We start from the raw sequence: 17,781 nt of genomic DNA, 5'->3' as shown, positions 1-17,781 counted from the left end.
TTATAAGGGGTTAACGCAACAATTGGTTATTGAAAGATTAGTTACATTCCAACTCAGTTATATAATGTTCAAATGTTCTAACATGGATATCGAATGTTCAAATGTTCCAACAACTTAAGAATTCAAAGTTGAAAATTGTTTTAGTACATCGGGTAGATTTTCAACATTTTGGATAAGGAACTCTATGAGAAGGCATTGCTCAAGGTATGAGCCAAACTTGGGTCTGCAATTCGACTTGTCCAGACCTTCAGGCCCATAACCTGATCTACATAAGGATCGAGGCCCAGCCCACATAGTTTATTTCCAAATCCCAAGAAAATTACGGAACCCAAAAAAGGATATGCTCTGGCAAATCTGTAAGAAGAAGAAAGTTGAGGGAGTAATCAGCAATCACCAGCTTTTCCCTTCCTAAAGAAAAAACAACGATAAAGACATTAATATTATTTACATCAAAGCATGGGGTCCACGTAGAGACTGTGAGCATGAAATGAGAAATCTGAACCGTTGAAATGATTCATCCTTGATGGTGCCGTCATCAGACACACAGTTGACGGCAGAAACGTCTATCTTCACCATCCCTTGTTGTCTTTAAGGCATATAACAGATTAACAGGCGCACACACAATCTTCTATCTTTTAAGAATTTCTCTCAGGAGTTGAACAACAACAACAACAACAACTACTGATTTCTTCTTCGAATGGACCAGTCGAACAATTTGGGTGGTGGGGCTTTAAATGGATTCGCTCCAGTCTCTACTACTCGGATACATTGGAAATCTCGAAAGAGATCAGGTATTTCTTGATTTCCAGGTTTTACTCTGTTTCTCTCTGTTTTGGTTCTGAAATTGATTCATAGATGATAGGGCAATGAAACTTATTTCCCCAAATCGTATTCGTGATTTAAGACATACCCATCAAATTATATGTTGAAATTTGGATGCTTTATAGTGTTTATCACCTTGATTTATGAATATAATCCAGTTTTGATTTGAGTCAAATCGTACCCATTTCAGCAGAGTCCAATCTCTCTTTTCTTCAGTTGAAATACAGAGAAAGCTGAATTACATCTGATCCTCCTATCCATAATGTTAATACATCTGATCCTCCTATCCACACATGTTTTACAATTATTTATGTGGGGCCATATATAACAGTACCTGTGCAGTTGTGCTTTGTATCTTTTCTTTCAATATTTTTATCAAATCTGCCACTTTCTTCTGTTTATGTTCTTTTCTACTGCAAATAGGGATTGTTTATGTATATATACTATCTTCCTTCTGCTCCACGATTAAGCATCTTGTGGAGCTTACAAGAAAGCATCTCATGGAATGACAAAAAAGTGTTGGTACCAGGTACTATGCATATGATCCTGCCTAAACAAAAGAGAGTCAGTATTTGTTCAAATGGAGCTGTTGCATTAAAGATGGTCAAAAGATTTTTGTTCTACTTTGCAGTTTGAATTAGTTCAGTTTTGGTATTGAATCCGTGCATTGTATGGTCTGTTCTTAGAGCATTGATAGGTCCATTCATCCAACACCTTTCCATAATATCTGTTTGATCCATTGGACAAAACTTCAGTCAACACTCTCTGTTGAACGGATTTGGCATCTTGGTTGGCGTTCGTTCTGGTTTAATGTACAATGTAGCAAGTGTGTATAAGTAGTCTAGATTTACACTCTGTCTAAAACTTCTTGGAACTAGAATGGTGATTTCTTTCCAACAGCTAGCGGGAGGATGTTGAATGACGTGAAGGAAGAAATAGTTCATGAAACACCCAGCAAACAGGAAACAACTCCGAATGATGAAAAGATGGAGGAGCCAACTCCCACTTCAGCTGAACTTTCTGAGCGTCGGAAGGCTCTTTTCGAGCCATTGGAACCGGCAAATGGTCGAAAACCATCAAATGAGTCTTTACTCCCACCTCCGGACTTTGATGCTGCAAGTTATCCCCGAGGCTGGCTGGTTGGCAAGAAGCGTAAGCTTGTTAATGTGGATGTAGTTGAGAGCATGCGGAGGATTGCCGTTCAGGAGATGAACAGAAAGGTAATTAATTTCTTCGCCTCTTTGCATCCATGTACACTAACATGTGCAGACTGAATCATCACTAGTTAAATTCTTGCAGGATCGAGAAATTAATGGTCTCAACGAGCAGCTAGACGAGGATGCACGGTGCCTAGAACATCTACAACTACAGCTTCTGGATGAAAGGAGCAAGCGAACTGAAGTTGAAAGAGAAAATGCTATGCTGCAAGACCAGATCTCCATGTTGATGAACATGCTGCAGGAAAATGAACCAGAGGAGGATGAAGGCCCTGAGGAACCTTAGATATGCTCTTGTTTGTTATTTGTAAGTAGTTTCGGGAGAAAAGAAGCATGGATGATACATATATCTTTGTCAGGGTTAGGAGTGAGGTTTTCTGATATATACAGGTATACCAGTATTCTGCATTGTTGTTTGGTCTACCATAATTTGTAATTATGAAACACTTATCGCATAAAATTCTATGAAAATGATTTTTTATTTGATTTTTCTTTCCTGTTGTTAGAGAGAAGGCCAAAAAGGATGCTTGTGTATGGAACTGTGGTTGGAATTAAAAACTGTAATTGCACTTTATTGTTATTTGATTTTTCATTTATTTAGGCTTAAGCCATCATCTAGGCTAATAATCTCAACCATCTTAGAAATCCAAGTCCAAACACACCAATAAATATTGTCCGATCTAAGTTGGGGTCTGCACAGATTTATTTTCCTGGGCCGTCTCTGTAATACTTGCGCATTTATTGTGTGAGAGGTGTTTTGATCTTTACTTATATGTCACTTGGTTGTGTTATGTCAATCCATTGTCGGATTACAAGTCTTGACATTTCCTTACACTTGTGGGTTTAACAAGTGGATCCGGATAGAGATCATGTTCAAACACATCTTATAAATTCAAGTCCAAACACATCGAGTCTTTGCTCCAAATTCCGATACGTCTTATAAATTCAAGTCCAAACACATCAACTAAAAATGTCAGCTCTAGACCACAAGTCCACATGAATTTGTTTTCTTGGGCCATCTCTGTATGACTCAGAAAATGCATTTGTTGTGTTGCGTGAGGGATACTTAAGCTTTACGCATATGTCACTCGGTTGGGTTAATATCAATCCGATGTGGATTACAAGTCTTCCTCTACTATTCTCAGATGTGCGAGTTCGTTATTTACCGAACCAAACTAAACCGTTATTAATCGGTTTTCTTTTGTTTTGTTTTATGACAGGTTCGGTATGATTCGGTTTCCTCTTGTTGGAACCGAAATATTTCGGTCTCCCTAATGTCAACACATTTGAACACCCCTAGAGAAATACTAGAAAACCAGAAGTGCCAAGTTTTGTCCATCTTTTTGTAGTAACAGTCAATTTCAAAAATTCATAGACTCAGTTTCAACAATTAATTCTTCTAAATTCATCTCACAGTGCAGGAGTAAACACTGATATAAAACTCTTAATTTTTGGCAAATTTTTTCCTACCCTACCCAATAATACAATGCAAAACTAGAGATTAAACCACCTTAATATTGACTAATCAAATTACAAGTCCAAGATTTCCCTTCGACTGACAATTTGTATTAATCATCAAGTGAACCTACAAAATGTTTTAGCTATCAAAACAGCATCGGCAAAAACCATTTTTGCAAAGCATAGTTGGTTTAAAAAGAAAAGAAAGCTCTATCACTAGCTGATAACTATTGAAGCACCTATTTATATAAGGTCATGAGGCCAAGCTAGTGCCCTTGCGACCTTATCCAACACTGGATTTCATATAAGCAAGGCATTATTACCTTAAATCCATCAAACTCTTCAAGAATACTTTCACCTTAATTAAACCATCAGAAACTCCCAAAAAGAAAAAAAAAAACACAGAGAAAAGGTTCAGAATCTGCGATCTTGAAATGATCACCATATGAAAACTAATGCCTGCATAAGGTTGCATACTGCATTTTCAGGTGGACATTGGGGGATTCTTCATCAACATAAGTTTCCAAATCCCCTGGCTTTCGGATGAAAGCACCAATGATGGAACATTGGCATGACTCACCATTTTTCTCGATTGTCAGACTCTTTGGTCAGCAAATGCGGCAGAGATGCGATCCTAGGGAGATTGTGAAGCAGCTCCCCGACAGATTCATTTCCCGAAATGGCCCCATCCTGGTCCTCGTCAGATACATGACAGGACTTGCCTTCAGCAGAAAAATCCTCCGGAATTTCACCTTCACTAGCTGATGCATCAACAGATTCTGTGATGATCATATTATTAATCTCATCAATTTGACCATCAAGAATAGTCTTACCTTTACTCTCCAAGTTCTGTGCCACTGCAGTATTAGACTCTTCAGTAATGTCGAACAGAAACTCTTGTAGAGATGCAATTCTAGGGAGATTGTGAAGCAGCTCCTCAATAGAATCCTCTCTTGACATGGCCCCACCCTGCATGTCATCAGATACTTGACTGGGAAAATCCCTAGAAATTTTATCTTCACCTGCTGATTCATTGACAGACTGTGTATCCCTCAAATTCTTATTCTCATCAATTTGCGCATCTTGAACAGTCCTAACTTTACTCTCCAAGTTCTCTGCTACCGTAGGATCCTTCTGCAGCGGGAAGCAAAGGGAATTGATCCTCAACGTAGCGGACTGCTCAGCAGGAATAGATATTTGTGTTGTTCCAGGATCCATCTGTAGCAGAGAACAAAAAGAATTTGCCTTTGACATGACGGACTGCTCATCAGAGGTGGACATAAGTTGGGAATCACCGAGCAACAGATGGGTAACCTTCTCCAGAAAGGGCCTGCACTGAGAGTTGCCAAGCAAAGGGGCAGGATTGCCTGATGATTTCTGCTCTGAAATGCAGTTTCCAATGACACTAACTGGGTCATTCATCTCCACAGATTGGTGACTTTCGGACATCTGAATCTGATCAGGATGCCTGAGCAAGTTGGATTCCTCTGTTCCAGCACTCATATCTGAAATTGAGATGTCTATTACTTTAAAAAGGAAAAGAAAAATAAAATCAAGACAAAGACAAGCTACAAGATAACAGTAACACAGATAATCCAACATACACATTAAAATGAGAGTAATCACAATCTAGAAATGAAATGAAATTCAACTGCTTTATCTGAAATAATAGTTGAGATGAAAATAGGGAGCAGGAAAGTTCTTTCCCTCCTTTTCCTATTTGGAAAACAACAATTAGCTTCAAAATGGAAAAAAAACTCTTCCTCATCTGTACCAGCTAAAACGAATTACATAAGGGTTAAACCTTTCTAGGCCAGCCATTTTCAAAAGAGAAGAGCCCCTCTAGGCCATGCGGGCCACCCAAAGAACATCACATGCTTGCATCTCAGCAAACTTTCACAAGCATGTTTTGGCTCCTAAACTTGATAAATAGTATTACCTAACAGAGGACTTTTAGTAGGCCATGGTTGGATACTCATGCCATCAAGGTACATCTTGATAGCGGAACTCTAGAGGCAAGTTTATCCTACAGCACTTTTGGATGAAGTGACAGCTCTTAAGACCAAAACGTGCAAGCTTACGGTCATCAGCCCAAGCTGGATAGCCCCAACCAGCCAACATATTCACCTGGAAATAACGATGACTACTATGTCTAGCTCAATCTATTAGAGCACAGTTGCAAAAAACCTCAGCAGGCCACACTAAAATATATGGGTTTACCCAGAATAGAAATAACCCCAGTTCAAGTGTAACGAAATAAAACAAAATGAAACAATGTGCGAAAACCCAGACATACCTAATGGCTGGATTAGTAAGGATAACCATATTAAAGGCTCAATAGTATAAATGAAACAACACCCAGCATTCCCTCACATTTTGAAGAGGTTGTTTCTGGGTTGATGCTTGCGTTGCAGTGAAGCAACTTTACCACTTAGCAAACCATCCCGTAGACATTTTGATACAGATAATAATGAAATGTATGAATGTATGGTAACTCAAGTAAAAAGGACTTTAAATGGAGGCATTTACTTGTAGAACCGCCGGCAAATAGTGTATATGCGTCAAAAAAGAAAGGAAAGACAATAAATAATGGAGACTTGTGTACATCCGCCACATCAATGTGGAAAGGGGGTAAAACGCCAATGCACAATATTGGTAATTCAAAAATAACAATTTAAATGGAGCAATTACTCGTAGGAAATCTGGCATATAGTGTATACTTATCGACAAAGAAAGGAAAGACAATAAATAATGGAGACTTCCAAGAAAAGGGAAACAACTTTCACATACAAGACTCTTGCAACTGACACATATTCGGACACTGGTCTGTGAAGAAGAATGGTACGCAATCTTACCATCACATCAATGTTGAGGCTGTTTCTACGATTTGAACCCATGACTTCTTTTGAGACAACCTTACCACTAGTCTATAGGCTCGCCCTTTGTCTCAAACTAGTAAAAAAGGTATCTATGCTTAAGGTATTTTTTGCTGGAAAAATGAAAGCCCGAAATAAGAACTCGTTTCTAGTCCAAGTATTCCATCCTTCTACCATAAACATCGTTGTAGCCAAAAAAATCAAATAATATCTACTGCTCATGGAATGCTTACCTTGTTTCTCCTTTCATTCATCGGTTATAATTTTTTTAATTCCTTTTACTGGTGGTGCGAAGGTGAACCTTGCGCAATGATAAATTTGCTCTATTTGGAGTGTAAGCATCACATGTTCAAGTCAAGAACTAACATCTTTGCAACGAGAGGAACCCTTAGAAGAACCAATAATGATGATGGTGGTAGCCTTATGCACTAATTTTGAATTTCCTTTTAGGGCACGATTGACATTTTCTTGTCAAATTTTCACTGTTGGTTGTCAAAGAGGTGAACATGTTTTAAGTCAACATCTTCCATCCTCCATCAATTCAACTCTTTTGGGTATGAAAGTTTTGGCGGAGGAGGGATTTGACTTGACTCAAGTTCATGGTTATGACATGGCCCCTTCAACTGGTAGAGCTTCTCACTAGGAAAGTTTCTCTTCCATAAATTCAACTTGTCTCTACAAAATATTAACCCCAAACTAGATGGTCCTTTCCACATGTACTCTTCTCTTTTGCTTGATTTCATCCAAGAATATATACCCACCAAGTTTACAAGAGAGACCTTCCATCTCCTTCATCCAACAATAAATTCTCAGTTTCTCACTTAGGTTGAGATCCTCATATTTTATATCCATTCAAAAAATCTTAATCGAACTAAGTAGATAGTCTCAGGCAAAAAGTTCCTTTAAACCACTAGGAGACTCAATGATCAGTGTTTCAAAAGAGATACCATATAGCTTTTGTATGAAACTTATACACCTATTGAGGAAATTTTATTCAAGCGGAACTCCATCATTCAATTCCATAAGTCAATGAAAGCTATAAAGTATCCAAATCTAGCCACCAATTCCGCCTACGAAATTTAGTACCCAGAGTTTCCCATGAAGCATTGTTGGCAATCGTTCCAAGGAACATTCAAAGTGGGTGTAAAAGAACATAACCGAATCTTAAAAGTGGATTTGACCTTATTGCACTCTAGTACATACTTTATCCTTCCAACACAATGAACAGAAGCTGCACCTTAAAGGTAGGTCTTACTAATCTGATCATTGTGTTTCAGGTAAAAATTGGTGACGTTACCAAGCGTTTGCTCTTGAATCCAAACATTATCCATCATATACAATGATCAAAAGGAGCAACTTAAAGGTCTTGAAAATCTGATTATTGGTTTTCAGGTAACTAGCGGTGCCAGATTTCACTATTAAATCCTCTATAATGACAAAATATTATGGCACTTTTACCAATTTAAAAGATGATACTCAGGTATCCATGACATATCTGTTGCCATTTTCACGCTGGGACATAATCTAGCAAAGGTTAAGTTTTAGCGAAAAAGGAAAATCTAAATTGCATCTTTTCTCAAGAACAACCACGTTCAATCAGTCTACTTCCACTCATACACTAACCCACAATATTGGCCAACAACACTCGAAGCCTGCTTTTCTCAGATTTAATCTGAAAGAAGTTTCTACAAATTGGAGAACTATGGACAATTTAAAGAAAATACCTAGAAAGAATACTAATCACTCAACAATATACATACAACAGGTACTAGCATACTAATGAGATAGGGGTGCTCTTGTGGCCTAGTAGTGGCCAGCTCCTTACACTCACAAAAGGTGTACGGTTCGTTTGTCCCGTCCGACAAAAAGATCACGTCCGACAAAAAGATCATAATTTGACCTTATGAATTATTGTTTAAAAAATACTGATGAGATAATGAAAAGGAAATTTCTACCCATCCATCAAAATGAATGCAACAAGATCAAATCATTCATAATTTTGTTCACTAAACATTCAAAACATCTCATATAATTCAATCGACTTAAACTGTAATCTGATAGAATGGTTCAAAGTTTAATTACAACCAAATTTCCGCATGGTTCTATGTGAATTCAGCTCTTAACATGGATCTAACTTTAAGAACAAATAATTATGGAAACCGACAGTTGACCCCGAATAATTTCACGATCCTCAAACTTCTCACTGCAACAAACATCAGTTTATGTATTGACAGTCGAAGCTCTAGGTATATTATGCAAAAGTATAGTCGTAGAGTACATCAAATAAATCATTGCAGTGGTGCAACCTAAAGGTCACAAGTTCAATTCCTAAAAACAACCTCCCACATATTATGTGGGGTAAAGTCTGCGTACATCCTTCCCGTCCTCGACTCCGTCCACTGCTGGAGTCTTGCGTACGAGAATTATTTACCTTTTTACAAGCGAACATGTTGCCCAGTGGTAGAGTTTATGTGGGCATAGGTCTGCATATATCCTACTTGTCCCCGTCCCCACCCACTGCGAGTTTTTTTTATATATATATTTCTATAGAGAACTATAAATTTTTAATTAGCAGAACTATTCTGTAAATTTGTTTCCATGTACTGAAATGAATAGTTTATATATGAGCTGATGATATATAACTTTCAGGAATGGGTTCATAACAACTACCTGATCTGGGCGAAGGAGCTTCATTGGAGATATTTTCTGGGAGTTCAGGAAGGGACTCTTGTCGCTCATTCTCCAAGGCAGATGAAACTCCAGATGGGGGTGCACCCCTGGAGATTGATCCATTTGTTGCATTAAGTGCTGAAGCTTGGGGCTCAAAATACGGAAATTCCAATGGAATTTCCGGCTGCTGACTTAGAAATTTGAGACGAGGATAACATTGGATAATCTTTTCCAAATGCTTGGCCAGCATGCCTTCTGGGCACTGCAGAAAATGTTGCCTGTTACAGAAATTAAAAACATCATCATTATGCATTCAAAATTTTGAGAACACAAAATTCAGCAACATATTTTGTGAATGGTTGCATCTTCTACCAAACATTTTGAAGCTATTACAAAAGGCAGATTCCTAATTTCCAATCCAACTCTTGGTCTGATTTACTTGAAGCAAGCCAAGATAAATGGCAAGAAGGAAGCTTAAACACATGTCAACATAGCAACCAAAATAGTACCAAATAGTGCACTGTGAGAAGAAAAAAAAGAGTGTGTGCGCACATAAAAACAAGTATGTGCACACAGTGACACACAGAAACACAAAAGATAACGACTAGTATCGTGTGAACCTCTAAGAAACAGAAAGCCTGTTCACAATGAGTATTGAATAGAGCAAGCTCAAAATAAAATAATAAACTCAATCAACCCATGTTACCCATAGCTGATTTACCGTGCATGAAAAGACAACACCGCACTAAGTTTGAAAATTCAAATTTGAATTTAGCATATCAAGAAACCAACTATAGACAAAGTAGACATATCAAGTAAACCTGAAATTTAACCCTTCAGCACCTCAATGATTATGGTCCATTGCAGAATTTTTGTATACTAGGCAAATAATCACCAAAGATGATTTTCAGGTTCATATAGCAAAGCATCATCTCCTTCAATTCACACCAGCATGGTGACTGTTTGTCAATATGCCTGCTTTAATTGATATCAAGAAATATAAACCAAGGCCTTTCAAATAATTAACGGATGTATATTGGGTTGATTTTTGGGGAGGACGTATTAGTGGTGGGTGGTAGTTCCTAATTAGTAGTAATATTCTCTCACATGATGCCAAGGCCACAAGGCCCCTGATCTGAGACCCATAATTATTAAAATTAATGAAGTGAGAAACAGATTGTGTCATCTGATGCTTGAAGTAATCTTCTTGTAGGCTTCTGGTTTGCCTTTCAACAACAATTCCTTATTTCAAAAGACGGATTTGGATATGACGAGAGGTTTTCATGCCAGACAGGGTACGTATCAGCTATAAAATGATTTGATAGGTTACAAGCTTTCATAATCATATCATTATTTCATATAGCTTCCTGTCTTTTCCTCCTTCATTTTTCTCCGTTCTATCTGCTTTCAAAAAACACTCAGTCGATGAACCCAACACAGATAAACATACAGAGGCACACAAATAAAAGGACAGAAAGGAAAAGGGTTCTTAATATGATTTTACAATGTACGACGCTTTTCCAACGGGTTGTGTCAACTGAGTTGATATTGCCACAATTTCTTTAACCTTATATTCTCTTCTCTTTTTTTTTCCCAACTCAAAGTCTTCATTTTGGTTGATTTATTTTTGCAGTTGTAACATGTTCAGTCATACATAATAACATCAATAGCACAATATGGGATGAAAAGCATCAATAACGACAGAATAGTATAACCAATAAAAATTACTTCAACCACCTATATTTTGAGTATGCATACATTTAATCACATCAGTTATGACTAGGATCTCGAATAAGCTACCTGTGTATGCTTGCTTGTCCACCAGTGAAATCTGAAGTTTCATGCCATACGGTATGCTTCCTAGGTTGGGGATTAGTCTCCCTAAAAAATTTGGGCCTCCTAGCCAGCTATGGAAAACAAAAACAGCTGTGAATTTTCACGACAGCAACAGTGACAAGCAAACATAGTTGTAAATACATCTGCTTAAAATAATAAATACGTAGGCCAAAAATATTAAAGCATTTACTATGTGTACATAAATGTCCAAATAGAATTTCTTGAAACAAAAGACAATTACCATCAAATCCAAGGTACCCGGTCCATCATCAGGGTAATTGGCTTTGATTGCCTCGATATCTGACCACCGAACTTCGATCTTATTCTTGAGACTACCATCAAGAATTTCCCACACAAGCTTATGCTTGGCATAGTAACATTTCGCCATCAGGTCTCCTTCATATTTAGATTTACACTGCCATCCAAAAAAAAAACTAAATATTAACATTGGCGGTGGGAAAAACGACAATTGGAACAGACGACTTAACAGTATTGCAGAAAAAGAGGTAAAAAAAAAACATAATAATATCTACTAGAGTTTAGATCATAAAAACAAGCGCAATTATGATCGCACCTCCCATGTCCCAATCCTGAGAAGAGAAACTGGGAAATTCGAAGCCTTGAGCTTATCGGCAGCAACCTTATGATCTTTTTTAAGGCTCTCAGTAGGTAACTTTGTGTTGTTTCCTTGACTTTGAGAGAGTGTCGCCTCAATCAATGCTATAAACGATGGACTCTTTGTGAGCTTCAGTCCCAGCGGAGGTGGCTCATCCAGTAGATCGTCCATTGAAGGCAAGGTCGACATCACACTCTGGTGTTCAAAACACAATGTATCAGTAACAGCCTTTTCACATTCCTTCTATGAACAACAAAATATAATAAAACCAGCAAAATAATCTTCTCAGATTAAGAAAAAAATTAACTCCTATTTGGTTCTAGATCAGTTTCCTAAAAGTTAATTGACTAACCTAATCTGGAACAAGGTCATTTAATGCTGTTTGGTTCCTAAGAAATTGAACGGGAAATGCCTAAATACCGCAAGGGAAAAGAATTCGAATCTAATTTCAATCAAACGCACAAATTCATATGTTACAAAAAAAACCTCTAAGGCGGCATCAAGTTTGGCTTTCTTGTCGAGATAGCCTAATTGATCCTCCAAGGAGTCGTCAGTTTCCAGCTTCCTCTTCTCCTTCTCGTTCTCCTTCTCCGAATTCACTAGCTGAACCATTTCGAAGCCTCCGAGCGGACGAGTTGACTCCGTAAATCTGCGATTCAGAATCTCTGTAAAACCTCGAAAGCTTTTTCAGTTCTGAGAGAACATGGCCTTAGTGTCTCCGGCTGTCTCCGTGAGAGCTATCAAGTCTCAGAGACAGTGGGTTAAGCACGAGAATGAATTTGAATTCGCCACGTTTTTATTACAGAACTACAATTACCAATTTACCACCCGCATTGAGATTAATGCCCTTGAGTTGGATTGCTACTGCCGCCACTGGCTAGTGGTATTTTCGTCTATTCATTGATTGTCCGGTGCTTGCAGAGACCGCCACGTCATGTTGCAAAATTTGGATAAAGTTGTGGGGCCTTTGTGCTTCAATGGATCTCTGTTTTTTAATTTTAAGGAACAGCTGTCATCGGTTGAGAGTGACACGTCATATGCCGTTTCTGGATAGACGTTGCCACGTCGGACTTGTCATCTTTAGTTGTCATTCCTTAAATGGACTACTAGCCATTAATTAAAAGACTAAAAATGGACTTGCTCATTAATAAAAATAAAAATGGAAAAAATTTCAATAAATAAAATACAAAAAAAGGACTTGGTCATAAATGAAACAAAAATAGACTTGCTCATAAACTAAACAATCAAAATGGAATTTTTCAATAAATTAAAAAAAAAAACAAAAAAAGGACTTGATCATAAATGGAAAACCAAATATTGACTTGCTCTCATAATTATTATTTTTTTGGTTGTCTACCTTAAATGGACTTGATTTCATAAATAAAGAAAAATAGATTTGTCCCATTGGGCTTACCTTATCATCAAAAGAATTGTTTGTGCAAGTAGATGCTTTTATTAATATATATATTTTTTGAAATGAGAGGAGGATTCGAACCCTGGTCACCAGGGTGATACACACCGTTTTTATTACTTTAATTAGTGGTTCGGATGTAGCTTTTATTAATATTATTTGGGATTAGAATATCCTCTCTTTTTTGAACCAATTATTAGAATATCCAATTACCAAAAGGCGCTGTATAATGGACCGAAAATTTCCACCGTGCATTGTGCAAGGGAAGGGATGATGGGCTGGCCCATACATTTGTGAATGGGCTGGATAAGGTATTCAGCCTAAATCGAAACACAATTATTGTAATTACTCATTATAATTGTACATTATGCTATAGTAATGGCAGATTAGTCTGTACAAAGGGGTGGATGCAAAATTTTATGTCAAGACAGGCAAATTCAAGCGGGGTTTGGGGGCAATGCACTCGAATTATTTTTATTTTTTATTAATTATATCTTTAAAAGTATGAAAAATAATATTGAAAATAAAAAATTATAAAATAGCAATGGATAATAATTGAAAGTTAATTTACAAATGTTCCTCGAAGATTTTTTATATTTTGAAATCGTGTCATGATGATCTCATTTGGAATAGTATCAAAAATATATTTCTCAATGAACACAATTAAACTATCATTTAATCATTGATCATCCATTCTACTCTGAAACCGTAAATTCATAAAATTTACTTGAAATATCTTCTCGATATAAATTGAGTTGGGCAGGACCAAATAACTACAAGACTACAATTACACTTGTGCTGGGTCAAATGACTTATCAGGATGAACAAGAGTTCGGCTACAAAGCGGACAAAAAAATTGGGTTGATTGGGTGAAGGCTAAAGAAAAAAAAAAATCGAAGTGGACAATTGCCCACCCTTGGCAGTGCTAAGTTGCTAACTACTTTTCGGCCTGGTTACGACTTATGACCATGAGTTGGTCGGTCACGCATGATTCTCTTGCTGCACAACTAGGTACGACGTGATCATGTAAGAGATTGCTATTCATATATATCTTCATTGTACGTGATCCATTATTTGATCTTGAATCACATTTACTGATTTACATCTTTCTTGGAAAAAAGCAAAAAAAAAATAAAAAATCCAATACTGAAAGATGCTTTTTACAACCATTGATAATAAACGACTATATATTTCAATCATTGCTTCCTTGAAATCTTATCACCATATCATTAATTAATTAGTCTGCAAATGAGGATCTAAGATATGACACAATTATTCCCAACTTTTAACCTATATCTACCCCATCTCAAAAATTCTCATAAATATTTAGGAGTTCCTCAACTTAATGGAGTTTATATAAGTACATCTACTTTAAGTCCAAAGTTGATTTAGTATATAAGTACTTAATTATGAAAAAGGTTTAGAGTTTAGGGTTTGAGATTTTAAGGTTTAAGATTTAGAATTTAGGAAGTTAACTTTCTTTGTGGTTTTCAGCCTCGTTCTCTCCACAAGGGTCTTGGTTCGGTCTTACTTGTCGTCAGCATATAATAGGTTGGGTTGGCGGCCTGAGTTTAGAGTTGACTCACCTATTCAGTGGGCATGTTGAGTTGGGGAATTCTTGATTATCAAAAAAAATTTAGGGTTTAGGAACAAAAAAATGTTGGTTCAGATGGTTAAGCTATTTTAACCTAGCTCTTAGTGCATGTGCATGGGAGCTAGGTCACCGATTCTATTATCCACTTTGACATGATTTGACGTTATTTTCGCATCAGGCTTCGGCCTAGAACTTAACCGGCCCATATGATTTGTGGATATTGTATGTGTCTCGTGGGTTTACGTTCAAGATAAAATGCAGTGAGTTGTGCTTTTAGTTGGTTCTCTTGTCACGAAAAAAAAAAAAAGGATTTATGATTTTTTAATAACTTTAATATCAAATGTTTTAATGTTTGGGGCTTAAAAGTATATGTATGGTTATCTAAATCTCAATCGGTGCATCTTTACTTGTAGCTAGGAGAACATCTGGGGATATATATGAAACTAGCTAGCAGCCAGTTAAGTGCCATACAATCATTAATTCCAACAATTTTCTATTACAAAGCCCTTCCAAAAAGTTAATCCTCTCACAATTATTTGAAAGAGAGCTAGACAAATTAAGATGACAAGAAAGCAAGTCAAAAAAATGGGAAGTAGGTCATGCATAATATATCTACATCTTCTTTGGAAAAGGCTGAATACTCAATTCCGAAAGATGCTCTTACCATCAGTACTGATAATTGATGATAAACAACTATATTTCTAAGCATTGCTTCGCTGCCATCTTATCACCATACCATTAATTAATTGTAATATGACTAAGGGAGTGCTATTGGTTTTCTTTCATGAAGAAAAGTAAAAACAACTCTCAGCTTTATTGCACAGATGATTACAATATTCCACACAAAAGGTTTAGGAGAAGTAGAGACTAATGGTTTTACTAGTTATACCAAACCCTACTTCTACTAAGCATACATACATACGTATATGTATATATGTCACAATACATTGATAATTAAACACTAACTAAGTTACTCTCACAAACATATTATATTTTTTATTTTCTCACAAACATTAATCTTATTAAAGTGATAACCTGCAGGGATATGAACTAGCTAGATAGGGTCTGCAGTGGTTAAGTCTTTATGGGTTATCATGGATATATAATAGGACGGAGTATTAGAAGTAGTACTCCCTTCATGTTCATGGCCATCGCCATATGATGATGAGGAAGAAGAAGCAAGGCCTAGTTGACCAATGGGAGGGCTTTCCTTTGGTGGTGGAGGAGATGAAACAGAAGGTCTCTGAATTCCATTGGAACTTCTTGTTGATGATGAGGAAGAAGAAGCAAGGCCTAATTGACCAATGGAAGGGCTTCCCTTTGGTGGTGGAGGAGATGAAACAGAAGGTCTCTGGATTCCATTGGAACTTCTTGTTGATGATGATGAAGAAGTTATTTCTCTGGTTGGTGGTGATGATTTTGGAGATGGTGGTGGAATTTTAGGTGGCCTCCTTTCATAGTTACTACTCATCATCCCTTGCTTGCATGGCTTCTCTGAAGTACAAGTAAGACTAGTAGGTATCATGATTTCTCCAGTTTGATCAGGGTTCCCATTGATGGCAATTATTGCAACTCCGATGCTCAAATCAGTATTCGTAACACCTAAAAATCATAAGTGATGAAGACCAAATAGAAATGACCAATTACTATTATGGACCGAGAATATTTAGTGTTTATTAAAAACTTTAATATCATGAAAACTACCAAAAATTTCGAAAGTTAGCGTGCTTTTTATACAAGTGAGTGGGCTTAAATTTGAGCTGTCCAAAGAGATAGTTAAGACTGGACCGAAATCCATGAGCTTAAGTCCCATAGGGGGGACAAGCCCAGGATGCGAGTACCTCTAGGGGTTGTACCTCTAGGAAAACCCCTAGAGGTATGAAATGCCTAACAATAAGATAAACAATTGAGCTATCGATTGTGTTTAATATTGTCGAATTCAAACCTTATGAAGATGAAAAGAAGAATTAAGAGAGCGAAAAAATGAACAGCTTTAGGTACCTCGTAAAGGTCTTGATTGAGCAACAATGGCAAGAAGAGCAGGAATGACAAAACAAGTGTTGAGAAAGAGAGAAGCCATTCTCATCATCACAGTATTCATAGCTCTTACTTCTTAGTTCTTGTGTGTGAGGAGAAGTCTTATCAACGTAGTTTATTTATAGGCAAAGCATGAGTGCATTTTATTATTGTTTTCTTTCTTTTTTTTTTAAATGAAGTGCTTTCTATTAGGTAAGTGTTAGTATCAAAGCTTTATTTTTTAATTAAAGCAAAGGAGGAAAAAATCCTAGATATTCTACCCTGGGCATAACTAAAAATAAATTGAATGGCATTCAGAAATGGAGTATTGTGAAGATTAGCAGGTAATAAAATGCCTGAGCAGATGTTTTCACCAAATGGGTTGTTGCTTTGAAGCTTTCGGGCAGCATTCCCACACATTTTCTTTTGGAGTTCCAACGCTGATTGCATAGTGGTCATGATCCACCAGATTATTTTTTTGGTCTGTCATGGTGTTGTGTGTAATCTGTGTTGGTGTGCCTGATAAAAAATAAAAAAAAAACTAAAAATAATATTCAATATAATAAATGACAAAAAAAAAGGTGAAGATTGGCTCACTATAGATTGTGCTTTATTTTTAATTAATTAAATTAGGTGTGAAGCCGTCCAAATGCACAGCATTTTAGTAAAATTTTTATTATTGCTGAACGACGTCGTCACACACACACAAAAAAAAGTGATTATAAGGGAGCATCTAAGTGGGCATAACAGTTGAGATTGAGGTAGTCAATCCTCAGCTTACGCAAATTATTTCAATTATATTACAAAAAATGATTATAAAAATATGGATATTCCCATGCATGAGTTTTTTTTTTTTTTAAATAACATGAGAAGTCCTCATCCCAATGACCAGTCGGTCACTTTGTGATCCCCGAGTTAGATCCAAACCCCGGGTCGTAGTCCGCCAATGCGATTGGTCTAATTGGGCCATGTCCTAAGCATGGGTTGAGCTCTGTGAGAAATACCGCATAGAAATATGTTTGTGGTTGGAATTGAACTTTGAACACATATATACATAATCTAGTCGATTACCTATCAAATCACCTCTCGTTGGTTTCCCATACATGAGTGGTATGATTAATTTGGGTGTCGATGTGTTAGTGCTATGTGACGTGTAGAAACAAACACACAGTTGATTTCCTTTTTCATGTTTTTAACTTTAAAGTTATTGATCATCTACTTCTTTTTTTGATAAAAAGGAGAATATAAACCACAAAAAAAATTTA

At 36.8% G+C, this 17,781-nt stretch overlaps 3 protein-coding genes across 4 annotated transcripts; 1 reads left to right on the top strand and 2 right to left on the bottom strand.

Moving 5' to 3' along the window:
- The first annotated feature begins 345 nt into the window (after positions 1-345).
- LOC120010627 (protein HEADING DATE REPRESSOR 1-like) lies at positions 346-2,525 on the top strand. 2 transcript variants are annotated; one of them, XM_038861411.1, is made up of 3 exons: positions 346-791; positions 1,723-2,042; positions 2,122-2,525. In XM_038861411.1, the coding sequence occupies exons 1-3, from the start codon at positions 698-700 to the stop codon at positions 2,323-2,325; spliced, it is 618 nt and encodes a 205-aa protein (XP_038717339.1). In that variant the 5' UTR covers positions 346-697; the 3' UTR covers positions 2,326-2,525. The 2 variants fall into 2 exon arrangements, with proteins under 2 accessions (XP_038717339.1, XP_038717340.1); XM_038861412.1 differs by having other exon boundaries at positions 584-791; positions 1,701-2,042.
- A 1,285-nt stretch (positions 2,526-3,810) lies between these two features.
- LOC120011513 lies at positions 3,811-12,231 on the bottom strand. Its single transcript, XM_038862638.1, has 7 exons — positions 11,982-12,231; positions 11,454-11,690; positions 11,121-11,294; positions 10,844-10,950; positions 9,044-9,321; positions 4,331-5,002; positions 3,811-4,258 (listed from the first exon to the last, which is right to left on the bottom strand). The coding sequence occupies exons 1-7, from the start codon at positions 12,105-12,107 to the stop codon at positions 4,074-4,076; spliced, it is 1,779 nt and encodes a 592-aa protein (XP_038718566.1). The 5' UTR covers positions 12,108-12,231; the 3' UTR covers positions 3,811-4,073.
- Positions 12,232-15,295: 3,064 nt separating this feature from the next.
- Positions 15,296-16,635, bottom strand: LOC120011349 (uncharacterized serine-rich protein C215.13-like). The gene is made up of 2 exons (XM_038862447.1): positions 16,502-16,635; positions 15,296-16,102 (listed from the first exon to the last, which is right to left on the bottom strand). The coding sequence occupies exons 1-2, from the start codon at positions 16,599-16,601 to the stop codon at positions 15,555-15,557; spliced, it is 648 nt and encodes a 215-aa protein (XP_038718375.1). The 5' UTR covers positions 16,602-16,635; the 3' UTR covers positions 15,296-15,554.
- Positions 16,636-17,781: the final 1,146 nt, after the last annotated feature.

This window comes from Tripterygium wilfordii, chromosome 12, assembly GCF_013401445.1.
Source record: "Tripterygium wilfordii isolate XIE 37 chromosome 12, ASM1340144v1, whole genome shotgun sequence".
NCBI classification, from domain to species: domain Eukaryota; kingdom Viridiplantae; phylum Streptophyta; class Magnoliopsida; order Celastrales; family Celastraceae; genus Tripterygium; species Tripterygium wilfordii.
Note: the sequence above shows the minus strand (reverse complement) of the source record. Positions and strands in the feature narration are given on the sequence as shown.